Source organism: Berghia stephanieae, chromosome 9 (genome assembly GCF_034508935.2).
Source record: "Berghia stephanieae isolate SIO BIC M18660-M18661 chromosome 9, UCSD_Bste_1.3, whole genome shotgun sequence".
NCBI classification, from domain to species: domain Eukaryota; kingdom Metazoa; phylum Mollusca; class Gastropoda; order Nudibranchia; family Aeolidiidae; genus Berghia; species Berghia stephanieae.
In genome coordinates, this window is record NC_088368.1 from 19,644,848 (window position 1) to 19,658,716 (window position 13,869).

A 13,869-nucleotide genomic window follows, 5' to 3' on the forward strand; every position below is an offset into this window, starting at 1 on the left:
TATTATTATAATAATAATAATAATAATATGAAATGAAGCTACATAAGAGAATAATCTGTCATTTTGCTGTTATTTCCCTTTTATTGGCGTTCTTGCAGCTGCTTCTGTGACTGTCGTTGTTGCTTCTGTCTCTGGTTGGCGAAATAATAGCCAGAGCCCAAAATGAAGGTTGTCAGAAGACCAACACTTCCAATTAAGATGAGAATTAGCGTGTAGGAGTCAGTCTTATCCACACTGTAACCTTGGTTGGGGGAGGGGGAGAAAGGGAGAAGAAAAAAGAAGAAAAACGAAAAATAATACGATATAGATTGAACGATATTGACATCACTCATCTCTTTGTTAATTATTTTTAGCCAGTCCTTTAAATGATTAGTTCTCGATAAATTATATCAATCAGTCTAAAAACGTTTAAGGTTACACATAGTTTCGTGTGTTGGTACGTTATATCCGGCTGGCGGATGTTGTGATTATTTTACCCAAATGCATAGCATCAATAGAATGAATTTAGTTGACGTCATTCTGCCTGCGTCATTTCTTAGCCGGCCAGATGGATACTATGTTCTCTCCATAACTTTCAAACAGACTACAAGTTTAAGGTTGCACATAGTTTGATGTGTTGGAAGGTTGATATCCCGTATTTTACTTCAACGCATATAATCTCTTTTTTCGTTAGGTTTACTGAACATCTGGCAACCATAAAAAATACTAACAAAAAAAATTTTAAAAATAGAAAAACAAACAAAAGTGACTATTTACATGCAAATGTGGGTGCGTGAAGCTCGAAGCGACAAGAGGAATTGCTATGAAAAATTAGGTTTCAATTTAAGTGATTAATATTTGAACGTTTCGTGTTACCCCTTCGTTCATAAAGTAGACGATGTTTTTTACATAGAAAACTGAAGACGAATAAGAAGGTATGATATTTTTTACACACACACACACACACACACACATACACATATATACACCCACACCCACGTACGTATATATATATATATATATATATATATATATATATATATATATATATATAAGATAAGTTAGGCCACTCACAACTTTCTATCGATGCAGTCGTTTCAAAGGGTTTCCATAACGTCAGGCGTTATTTAACCTTTTGTGTTTTGAGCTTGAACATATTAGATTGTCCCGCACATTGTCATTAGTTCTGATCTTTTGTTTAAGGTGTTGTTTCTGTCGTTGTATAAAAGTATTTCCAGTTACTCCGTCAGGTACAGGTTGCATTTTCTAGCACCGCATCTGTAGGGGTTGCTTTGCTTGACTATCTCCCATGTTGTAGTTGGTCTCTTGTTAGTATTTATCTGTTCCCAATAGTGTTGCATTGCTAATGAAAGCAAGTCAAAGAGCACTTAATTATTATTATTATCATTATCATCATTGTTATAATTAGTATCATTATTATTATTATTACCACCATCATTATTATCACTATTATTAGAACTAGTATCTGCCACTACCACCCTTCCCCTTTTTTTCCAATCAACTATATTCCACAACACACCACACAGACACACACACACACACACATACACACATATGTATACACCACATACACACATGTATACACCATACACATACACACACACACACACACGATGGGAACACTCTACAACATGTCACTACATAACAACACTAATCACCGCCCAATCAATGACATACACAGCGGAAGTAAGAATAAGGACGAAAATAAACAACATCGAACTCAATTGAAAAGTATTCTACGGATCTATTGTCGACTGACGATATATAAACCCACTGAAACGATCGTATCGACAGAAAAATGTGAGTGTCCTTACTTATTTAATATGCTCTAACCAACAATATAGATCACTCTCGTACCAATAAGTACCCACCAACACTCATAAACAACTTACCTATTGCAGTGGAAAAGGCGATGCCCATGATGCCTTCAATGGAACAAAGGATGCCAAATGCTATAGGGTATGATGCTCTGTCTACAGACTTCAAATCTATGGCAGATTTGGGGTAAATAGTAATCAACCCGCCTACACTAATCCCAACAACTATAAGAAGACAAACTACTACAGCAAATTCTTTACAAAAACTAAGAATCACCAGGGACACACAACCAGGAATGGTGCAAACTGTTTGGATAGCAAAACTGTTAATATTTGTGAAAAAATCACTGACAATTCCGACACCGAGACGGGAGAAAATGCTTGCTGCAAATGTCACATTCAAAAATATAACGCCTGTTTTTTCATCGTATTCCAGCGTCCTTGCAAAATCCATGAGGATGAGAGAGAATGAAAACAGTGATGAAATGCAAATCCCTACATGTACCGATAGCATAATAAACATGATATCTTTTAAAAACCTCCATTTCGAATACTTGCACTTATCACCATTTTCATATTCATTGCTTGTTTCTTTGTGGTCACCATTGATGTCCTCATCGTTTCTAATCAAGTGAAAATCGTGGTTACTCACCACCGCTACTGAACTAGATCTCGATAACTCATCACTATCTCCAGATGGCAATATTGAACATTTTCTGGAAAGAGAAGAACCATCTTTGCATTCTTTTTCTTTCTCATTCACTTCCTGTTTCAGACTGCTTAAACTGTCATTAAGAATTACGGAGGGCAAATGTTTTCCGACGTCCTTAAAACCAACGTCTTCATCAAGATAGGTTTTCTTACTCTCGACAAGACATGAGGTTTTGGATGGTTTTACAACCGCTGTGATGATCATTCCACTGACGCAACTCTGTAACTCCATACCAGCTGCAATGATACATGTTCCTCTCCAACTGTGGAAGAGAGAGAGAGAGAGAGAGAGAGAGAGAGAGAGAGAGAGAGAGAGAGAGAGAGTACAATGAGTCTATATAAATTAAACTAATTTAATAAGGTAGAAGGTTTTTAGAGTGCATCAGAGGTCTTTCACATCCCATCGACGTGAGCATATTTGCAGGCAAGATGGCCGGATGCAGTTATGGGCTCGATTTCACATTGTTGTAATGGAGAATATTTTGCGTTGATTTGAGAGTAATTTCATGACAACAATGAGGGTCTATTCCAAGGGAAGACTGAAATAACCAAGGCTTTCACCGTAGATCAGCACCGTAAAGTGAGCTAAGGCATTGTGAGTCGCTCAAGGGCACACAGGGTTTCGGGAGCCGAACTTGGTACCTTTTGGGTACGAAGCAAAATCATACCGCATTGCCATGTTGACTCCAGGGCCACGTTGCCCCCGGTGACTCACTGCCCACGTAACACACTGCCCATGTGACACATTGCCCACAAAGCTAATATAATGTACTTTATTCATCAAAAAGGAAATTTTTGTACAGACGTATAAAATGCCGACAATGATACATACATAAACATAATATACATAAATATAATGTAGTAAAGTAAAATTTCGTAATAGGTATATATAGTATAATAATATTGTAGGCTGTAAAAATAATTACACAGTGTAAATTAAGGGACATACAGATTATAAAAGTGTAAAGATATAAATATCTAAAAAAGGTATATTGATATCAACATATATATATATATATATATATATATATATATATATATATATATATATATATATATATATAATATATATATAACCATTTAAATTCCATCATAGGGACACCTACCTGTAATGTTCGACTAGATATCTGAAAAAGATTCGGTAGACGATTGAAGAGAGGCCCGAGGATACTAAACAAAGGGAGATCATCAGTGTTTTGTATTTCTCAGTTACCATGATGACGCAGGGTATTACAGGAAGTTGTACAAAACAGAAGCCAAATCCTGAAAATAAAATGCATGTAAATAGTTATTTTTCATCGTATTAAATTATAAATGGATGGGCGGGGGCGGGGGGGGGGAGGGGGTGGCGCCACTGGTAGAGCATTCTCACAGAGCAGTTTCACAGGCAAGGGAATGGGATCCATTCCGGGTAAAGTCAGACCTCCTGTCCATCCAGCAGTGATAGGGTAAATGAGTATTTTTGATCTGGGTGAAAATAGTTTACGATACACTAGCGTCCTACCCAAAGGCTTCGAAGCAATTGCTATTGCCGCTGTAAGGTTATAGAACTGGGATAAACTCCGGCTCCATGGGGCTACGGGTTTCATAGGACTGGTTTATTATCTAACTTATAAATATAGCCAACCAAACACACATATGAGATAATTAGACATAGACAATGATCAATAAAAATAAATATAACAACTTCGAATAAAGAAGAAAATGCAAAAAAGGGACGTTTTGGGTACAAAACCCTTCTTCAGCAAACAACAACAACAACTCCCCCCCCCCCATCCCCAAAAAACGACACCTAAAACACACACACACAAACACACACACACACATACATATGTGTGTGTGTGTGTGTGTGTGTGTGTGTGAGGTACACATCAAGATTCTCGCTCAAAAGTGCTCAACTTTAATATTAAAGGTAAATATACATATATAAAATATTTGAATTAATGATTGACTCCTACAATTCTTTTTCATGTCTATTGGGCAATCTACGGGTAGTAAGGATAAATGGCCACAACTCTTCGCCTCATTGATAATGTCAGCTGATGAATTGATTCTTTGTTCCTCCTGGTATGTAATCCACATCGTATTTAGTCTGTCGAACAGATCATCAGAGTTTGTACAGTGTTCTGTTTTTTAAAGCTCTCTTTTCATAATCCCTCATAAAGTGTACAATGGGATTCATGTCAGGTGACACAGCTGGCTACCCGTACATTTTAATCTTTCAGGAAAGTAGGTGTTTGGCCATGTGCTGGCGTTTTATCATACTGGAATATTTACACTTTATTATTCTGATTACGAAGAAATGGGAAGACGATTGGTTCAAGAAAATCGATGATGTATAGTCTGAGTTGCGTTTTGGTTGATACGTATTAGCTCAGTTTTTCTGCCACCAATAATCCCTCCCCACACGAATACAAATCTATACCTTCGATTTGTTGCTTCAGAAATGGTTTCCCCAATAACATATTCTCTTTGACGTCGATAGCAAAAAATTTGTTTGTTTCTGGAATCAACTTCAAAAAGCGATTTGTTTGTCAACAAAACGTCTTCCCAATATTCTGATCTCAGTCCTGGTGTTCACACGCAATATCAGTCGAGCAACTTTGTGCAAAGTGCTCAGCTTTTGTCGAATTCCGGGTTTGTAACATTTTAACCCACGCTCATTGAGCCGCCAACAAATCGTTTGTCCAGAGACGTTCCATCCCAACCGTGTGCTGATTTCAATTTTGTTCTCATTTTGCAAAATTGATATTTTAAATGATTGGTTTTAGACATCTTAGATTTTTAAAAATCACAAATTCAATAAATTATACACCAAAAGAAAGCCAGTACTGTCTAGTTTTCAATTTGTAATATGTCATTGTATCTTTTCCAACCAGTATATTAGCGGAATCAAACTATCTAGTCTCTTTTGTAAATGACTATGAATATATATATATATATATATATATATATATATATATATATATATATATATATATATATATATATATAAATATATATATATGAGATTGAGGGGGTTAGTTGGAACCGCATAGAGTGCTCGACTTTTCTTGGAGCGAATTATTAATTCATTTATTCTCACCTCGTTAAAGATTTTCATCTACGTTCAGTGATCACATCTGGAAACTAAAAGACTCAAACATACAATACAACACCACATGGAACATCGTCTCACAACAAAAAAAGCTCCACAGTAAACACAAAATAATGCAACCTATGCCTAGAATAGAAATATCATATAGTAAAATAAAAAAAACATAACACTACAATAAATAGAAAGAGAGAGATATTCGGCACGTGTTTACACAGGAAAAAAAACTTACTGTCTAATACACACGACACAACCCACTAATACAACCACTACCCCATACGACCTCCAACACTACACCACACCCAGTCTGCATACATACACACACACACACACACACACACACACACACGCACATCCACGCATACACTTACATGCGCAACCTACATTCGGAAACATTGGCGCCAACTGACAAGACACAATAACCACTCCCAGACAGCTCTAAACGGCCTCCCTGATGACTCCAGGAATTCTGGACGAAACAAAGCGTTGTTGGAGAATGTGTAAAAAACGAGTTGAGAATAAATAGATAAATTGTACATATAAATACATGGGTCTAAATAGAGCCGTTATGTGATTCTCATTCCGAGAACAAATAAGAGGAACACTAGTGCTTCCTTTCCTTTTGCTGTTCTCCCCGTTACCCTTAGCGCTTTTCTCAACTAATGTGTTGAAGCTGCAGTTGAAACAAAACAAATATATAGCTCCTTTATCCAATCTTTACTATGATCCTGGCAACACATTAATAAGTGTTTTATTAAAAAGAAGAAAACTATACCTCCGACAATCCCAATAGACACAATGAGGAAGTCGATACTAGTGGCAAAAGCACTGACCAGCATCCCAGTTGTAGCAAGTACTGACCCTATCCGAATGGTCAATCTGGCACCAATCCTGTTCATTACGTAACCGGCTAAAATGCCTGGAAAAAGAAACACGATTAGTCAGTATTGACTCTAGCCCAGATGGTGATAATGATATTGACAATAATGGTGAGGTTGACCTATCTATCTATCTACCTATCTATCTCTCTATATTTCCACCTATCTATCTATCTATCCACCCACCCACCCATTCATCTATCTATCTACCTATCTAACTATCCATTAAGATATATATATATATTTATATATATATATATATATATATATATATATATATATATATATATATATATATATATATATATATATATGGAACATCCAACATCCGGTAGGAACTAGACAACGACAGCGCCACAATACCATCTTATCCACATCCCAGCATGACATCACTAGTTGAAATAACAAGCCATGTGACTTCACCAATGGATACAACAACACCGACTGGGCACTTGACCTCACCTGAAAGAGCAACATCAACTGATTGGACACTACAGGAGGACACAAAACTTTTCTGGACAACACAACCACCTAAAAACTATTAACACCCGTTATAAAACGTTAATATAGTTTGAACCCGTAACAATAGAGGCAGTTAAAATTATATTGTCATATATGCCTAATGAAAAGAAAATCTTGACTGCAAAGAGTTATCGACATGTGCCAAATTTGAATGCCATTTCAAAATTTATTGAAAAAGTCGTTGCTGCTCGTCTTATTAACCATATAGATATTAATGCCTTAAATGTTAAATTTCAATCTGCCTACAAAGCCTCACATCATAGAAACGGCATTACTTAATGTTTTAACGATATTGTAACTGATTCAGTTAACAAAAGTGCTACGATGCTCGTTTTACTAGATTTAAGTGCTGTCATCAGTATCAGTTATGGAAAATTGTATTGCTAACATAAAGGATTGAATGAAACTAAACAACTTAAATTTAATGATGACAAGACAAAAAGGATAATTATTGGAAATATGTATTAAATCTCAAAAGTATCTACAAATGAGATACTGGTGGGTGAAAATACTATTAAACGTAGTACTTGTGTGGGAAATCTTGGGGTGTATTTAGATCAAGGGTTATCCAAGGAAGGTCATGTTTAAATAATCTGTTAATGTCAAATATCACATTAGAAACATTGGAAGAATCAGACACTATATTGACGAGGATATTACAAAGTTGCTTGTTAATTCTTTAATCGCAGATTAGATTATTGTAATGTCCTTCTCATTGGCTGTGAAAGCAGATTAATTCATCAACTACAAAAATTCAAAATAAAGCGGATACTTATAAAATCAGTGAAAAAAAGTGATCATATGACACCAGTTCTCCGGGAATTGCACTGGCTTCCTGTGACGCTTAAGATAGAATTTAAGTTATTGTGCTATGTTTAAGATGTCTGGATGGATTGCACCCGAATATTTGCAGGAATTAATTTAACCCACTCGAAATTTAAGATCATCTCATTCCCAACGTCTAAAGGTTACCACCTCAAAATCCACTTTTGGTTTTAAAAAGATAATTAAAAAGCCTTTTGATCCATTGCTATGGAACGCCTATGGAACGCACTCAGTCCTCGGACAAAGTCCTATTTACTATCTTCTTTCAGGACATGTGTGAAGACTGAGTTGTTCCGTAAGGTTTGTTAATTATGAAATAGACGTTGCTTCGATTTTGTTTGTGTTTTCATGCTTATTATGTAGTGTCGTGATATAATTATTTATTTATTTGTTTAAAAAATATTATGATTATGAAAAAAGCAGCAGAGCACGATTAACATGGATGTGGCGCGGTATTCTCTTTGCTTCGTACCCGAAAGGAATCGAGTTCGATCGCCCGTCGCTGCACTGTGCGGCCTTGAGCAAGTCACCCTGCCCAAGTTCAATTTGCGGCGTTATTCCTGGGATATTCGTCTTCCCTTGGAATAAACCCTTGAGACAAATTTTCCCTATGGGATTAATAAAGGGAATTTTTTTTTATTTGTATGTTTCATTATATAAATATATGTATATATATATATATATATATATATATATATATATATATATATATATATATATATATATATATGTATATATATATATATATATATATATATATATATATATACATATTATATATATACATATGTATATATGTATATTTAAATTTTTATATATAACATAATACATATATATATATATATATATATATATATATATATACATATGACCATCTATCCATCCATCCATTTATCTACCTATCTATTCATCTATCTATCTATCTATTTACCCATCCGCCTTACAAAATGCAGACACGTGGATACGACAGCTGGGCTTACTCGTGACACTCTGAATGTGCCGTGCCAATCTAAGATCTGTCTCTCTTTCTCTCTCTCTCTCTCTCTCTCTCTCTCTCTCTCTCTCTCTCTCTCTCTCACACACACACACACACACACATACTCTCTCTCTCTCTCTCTCTCTCTCTCTCTCTCTCTCTCTCTCTCTATCCATCCATCAACCAATCTATCATCGTACTGTACCACTTACCTCCCCCGATCTAATTGCTGGCATACAGGTGGAGTGTACGACAGCCGTGTTTACCCATATCACTCTGAGGGTTTCTTGTCAATCTAAGAACATGACACCCACCCATCCACCTTTCTATCCACCCGTCCATCCAATCACACATCCAACCATCCATTCACCCATCTGTCCATCCATACCACACATCACTCACCTCCTCCTAACACGACGTTGACACAGGTGGAGTGTACAACAGCCGTATTGACCCGTGTCACTCTGAAGGTGTCTTGCCAATCCAAGAACATGACAGATAACGAAACGGGAATGCCAAATCCCATGCTGAAGGTCAAGATAGAAAACACCAACACCAGCCATTTCCCAAACACAGTCTTGGGGTTTTTGGAATAGTTATCCATCCTATCTATCAATCTATCTATCTAGTTATCTATCTATCCATCTATCTATCTATCCATCCATCTATCCATCGATCTATCATGAGTAATGTAGAACTGTTCTCTGTTGTAAGAAAGCATAGGCTGGGGAAACGGCTGGAGGAAGAAAAGAAAAAAAGAAATGTTATATGGCGCAATAATATGAACTAGATAAATGTTTATATCACCAAATCAGTTTGGTATGAAGTCGGAATGAAGCAGATGACGAAACTTGAATTTAGAATTCAAGTGATCCGATATTTACATTTTCGTTTTTCGTTTCTTGTGCGGCTCTGTGGTACTGAGGTATGACACTCGCTTTCGGATCGGAAGGTCCTGGGTTCGGGCCTCGCTCGGCGCATCATTGAGTCCTTGGAAAAGGCTCTTTATTCACGTTCTCTCACCGTAATCAGGTGTAAAATGAATACCTGACCGTTGACAGCTTTTCCTCAGTCGGAATAAATTGTAATATCGCCTACAAGGCGTCATGTTTTGTTCTACATGTTAGGTGTTGCTGTTAGTCAGGGACCCTTTGTAAAGCGCTTTGAGCAAGTTTAGTGAATATAGCGCTCTATAAAAGCTGAAGTTGTTTTTCTAAAGACTAAGAAACTATCTTCCCTCTCCTCCATAGAACAAGTTAACCTAAGCACCACATTTTTGCCTATAAATTCCTTTATCAGAACCTAAATAACCCCGACATAATACTGTTTCGATGTCACACTTATGCCCAAAGCACTTTGCACGAAGTCCCAAGCCAAGAGCACCGTACTTAATATGAAGGACAGGATATAACGCCGTCAGGTGCTAATTCAACATTTTTTTTTCTTCATCAGAGATAAAGCTCTTACCGGACAGGTTCTCATTATAGTCATGGGTACGTGAGGAAATGTGTGTAAAGACACTTTTTCAGGGATACTGCTTTGCACCGCCAACTGCTGGATTCGAACCCGACACAACGGGTTACAATCTAAATGAGATACTACTTAACCACAGAAAAGAAAAAAAAAAAACAAAAAAAAAACAACAACAACAAAAAACAACTTCCAATCAGCCTGTCTGAAAAGAAAAAAATTGCACCTTATTAATCAAAAGTTGAACATCCCGATTTCATGGTCTATTCTCTAATAATTTGTTAACATATGTACAGTCATGCGCGCATGTATATATATATATATATATATATATATATATATATATATATATATATATATATATATATATATACACTTTCACTTCCTGATGAGAGCGAATGCTCGACACAAAATTGTTGAAGTTGGTTATAATTATACTTGAAATATTATTACATGTGATATGATATGCATTTTAATGGGCCAAAATAGGCCAAGGCCTTGAAATGGCCATGACTCGTTTGCAACTCAGCATAGCAAATCAATTCCAATTTTAGCCATGAACATTTTAAATTATTTTTTATTTGATTTGTCAGCACTCACGCCAACGGATTTAAAACGAGGCACATTAAACATTATATAATCGACGTATTAAATCTTAGCAATGACATAACATTAAAATGATAATTATATAAACAGCGCTGCCAGACTAGTATTCATGAAGCGTAGGCGCGATTCTGCCAGACCTCTGCTTCATGACTTGCATTGGCTGCCTGTTGAGAAAAGGATTAATTTCGAAGCTTGTGTTTTAGTTTATCGTTGTCTTGAGGGCACTGCCCCTTCCTACCTTTCGGAACTAATTGAAAGATATTCAAAACCCCGCCCCTTACGTTCACTCAGTGATTCCACCAAACTAGTTGTCCCTCGAATACGGAAAAATGCTGGAATGAGATCCTTTTCTCATTTCGGACCCTCTATTTGGAACGCCTTAACCACAGAGCATTCGTGAAAAAGAATATTTGTCTATTTTTAAACGTTCACTTAAAACATATCTGTTTCGTCTTTAGTATATGGTATGAGAAGCAAGATAGACCTGTCTGCTTTCTGTTGTGTGTGTGTGTGTGTGTGTGTGTGTGTGTGTGTGGTTATGTATGCTTGTGTGTGTCAATGAGTATGTTTCAGCCAACGTAATTTGTAATTTAAGCGCTTAGAGTCTGGTGTCTCGGAGTTATAGCGCTATATAAGTTTTCAGCATTATTATTATTATTATTATTATTATTATTATTATTATTATTATTATTATTATTATTATTATTATTATTATTATCATTTATATAAAAATTGAGAATATACGATATGTAAGTTTTTTGTCCTAATCAAATGTCAATTGGTACTGTTTGATACAAGCAATTTTTTTTAATTATACAAAAGAAAACGTTTTAAAAATAAGATTTACAGTAGGTATACAAACATCGACGCCAACAATATAAAATGTTACAAAATCAGTATTGACACGTCATTCATCATAATCAAACGTCACATGGGACAGTTCTTTGTCAACACCATTTTTAAAAGAGTTGACTTTCTGAGTTTTTTTGTATCAAATTTTAGTTTGTTCCAGAAGTTGACAGTTCTAAAAATAAATGATTTTCTTCGAATCGAATATTTGAAGAACAACTCTCTCTGTATATTTTGTATTTATCTAGACTAGTAAATGTTACATGAGAAAATCTTTTTAAAAAGTCTCCCGCATTGACATATACTTATAATGAACACTCTTGTATAAATGGAAAAGATCTCCTCGTAAGAGCCTATACTTCAGAGGCGGAAGTTGTAATGTCCTTATCCTGTCAGCATAAGACAAATTTGGTAATTCTGTTTGTAATCTAGTGGCTCTTCTCTGAACATTTTCTAAAGTAATGTATCGGCGTTTATATTCAATGGTTTATTTTTTAGCATTTGTCAATATAACTCATACATGAATTTAATGTTCCCAATCAACAAATCAAAGTAAACTCATTAATAAAGCAAATCAAATACTACTACTACTACTACTACTACTACTACTACTACTACTACTACTACTACTACTACTACTACTACTACTACTTCTACTACTACTACTACTATCTACTCCTACTACTACTACTACTACTACTACTACTACTACTACTACTACTACTACTACTACTACCACTACTACTACTACTACTATTAATAATAATAATAATAATAAAGTCAAACCTGCCATAGTGACCACGTCTATATTACGACCACCTCTACATAACGACCAGCTCTGCTGACACCCTTGAGTCTTTTTTTCAGTAGTTTACCTCTATATAACGGAAACCTCCCTGACGCGACCAAGACCATCTAAAGTCGTGATCTTAACGAGCAAAACCCTGTCTTTAGCGACCACTTGAACTGAAGACCACTTATTTGAACTTCGCTGTCACTGGTTACATAATATAATATCTTAAAGAGATACGATTCCCCAATAAAAACCGACAACGGTCAACTATTCATGGGCAGAGTAGTCAAGACAACTCACTAAGTAAAATCCAATAGCAGTGAACACAATGACAGGCTTGTCAGAATGGCAGGTTTTAATAACCTTTTAATTTTTTATCACTTTTCCAACAAAATAGGTTCGAGAAATTCGATCTCGATTCTATTTAATTTGTGAGTGGAAATCATTGACATTGCACTTTATATTGTAATAATAATAATAATAATAATAATAATAATAATAATAATAATAATAATAATAATAATAATAATAATAATAATAATAATAATAATAATAATAATAATAATAATAAACGATGGCACTTGATAGGTTCCTGTCACAAAGGACTGAATTCATCTCACTCCAGTTATATTTCGGTTGGCTTAGAAAAACTTTACCTTCTAATATTAGATCATCTTTCCTTTTATAGCCTTCCCTCGAATTAATTTCTAATTAGTGAATACTTTTCATTGTACATTCTGTCACGTCGCCAGTTAGTATAAAAGCTGATAGGTCTAACATTCTACACTCACTTCTCTCTACAATCTATGCCGGACGGCCAGCCGCTCCATTCCTCATACATCGATATATTTGAAGATTTTTATCTTTTGGTACTTGTGGATCTCTTTATCTCCACCATCAAGACGCCGGAGCTTTTACCTTTGACAGTACAGGATCAAACCTGAGCCCGCCGTCGGAGGAATCGATAATTCATCCCTTCTCAACTGCCTGGAAGTGGAACCTTACAAACCTGAGCCCGCCGTCGGAGGAATCGATAATTCATCCCTTCTCAACTGCCTGGAAGTGGAACCTTACAAACTTGATATTATATTATCATAAGTTACGTAATATCTCAATCTTTCTATTTGTAAGTACCAGAATCCTTATTCATCTCATTTAATTAAATTTTATCTTTCTTTTTATTTCATCTTAAACAAATTGTTAATTGTTCTTCATTTTAAAGTAACTGGTAAATTCTGGGGCCTTATCTTCATATATTTGTTTAATGCATAGTCGAGTAGCTCTTTACTCACTTGAGACCATGACAGTTCCAATGCTTTGAATAACAT

General features: G+C 35.6%; 1 protein-coding gene across 3 annotated transcripts; it reads right to left on the bottom strand.

The window, feature by feature from the left end:
- Nucleotides 1–23: 23 nt before the first annotated feature.
- LOC144979317 (monocarboxylate transporter 9-like) lies at nucleotides 24–13,329 on the bottom strand. 3 transcript variants are annotated; one of them, XR_013646661.1, is made up of 7 exons: nucleotides 13,198–13,329; nucleotides 9,226–9,559; nucleotides 6,398–6,541; nucleotides 3,635–3,791; nucleotides 1,893–2,791; nucleotides 1,112–1,342; nucleotides 62–241 (listed from the first exon to the last, which is right to left on the bottom strand). XR_013646661.1 is itself a non-coding variant. In XM_078925948.1 (6 exons), exons 2-6 carry the CDS (start codon nucleotides 9,425–9,427, stop codon nucleotides 81–83), a joined length of 1,563 nt encoding a protein of 520 aa, XP_078782074.1. In that variant the 5' UTR covers nucleotides 9,428–9,559; nucleotides 13,198–13,325; the 3' UTR covers nucleotides 24–80. The 3 variants fall into 3 exon arrangements, 2 of the variants coding, with proteins under 2 accessions (XP_078782074.1, XP_078782075.1); XM_078925948.1 differs by lacking the exon at nucleotides 1,112–1,342 and having other exon boundaries at nucleotides 24–241; nucleotides 13,198–13,325; XM_078925949.1 differs by lacking the exons at nucleotides 1,112–1,342; nucleotides 13,198–13,329 and adding an exon at nucleotides 6,864–6,962 and having other exon boundaries at nucleotides 24–241; nucleotides 9,226–9,310.
- Nucleotides 13,330–13,869: the final 540 nt, after the last annotated feature.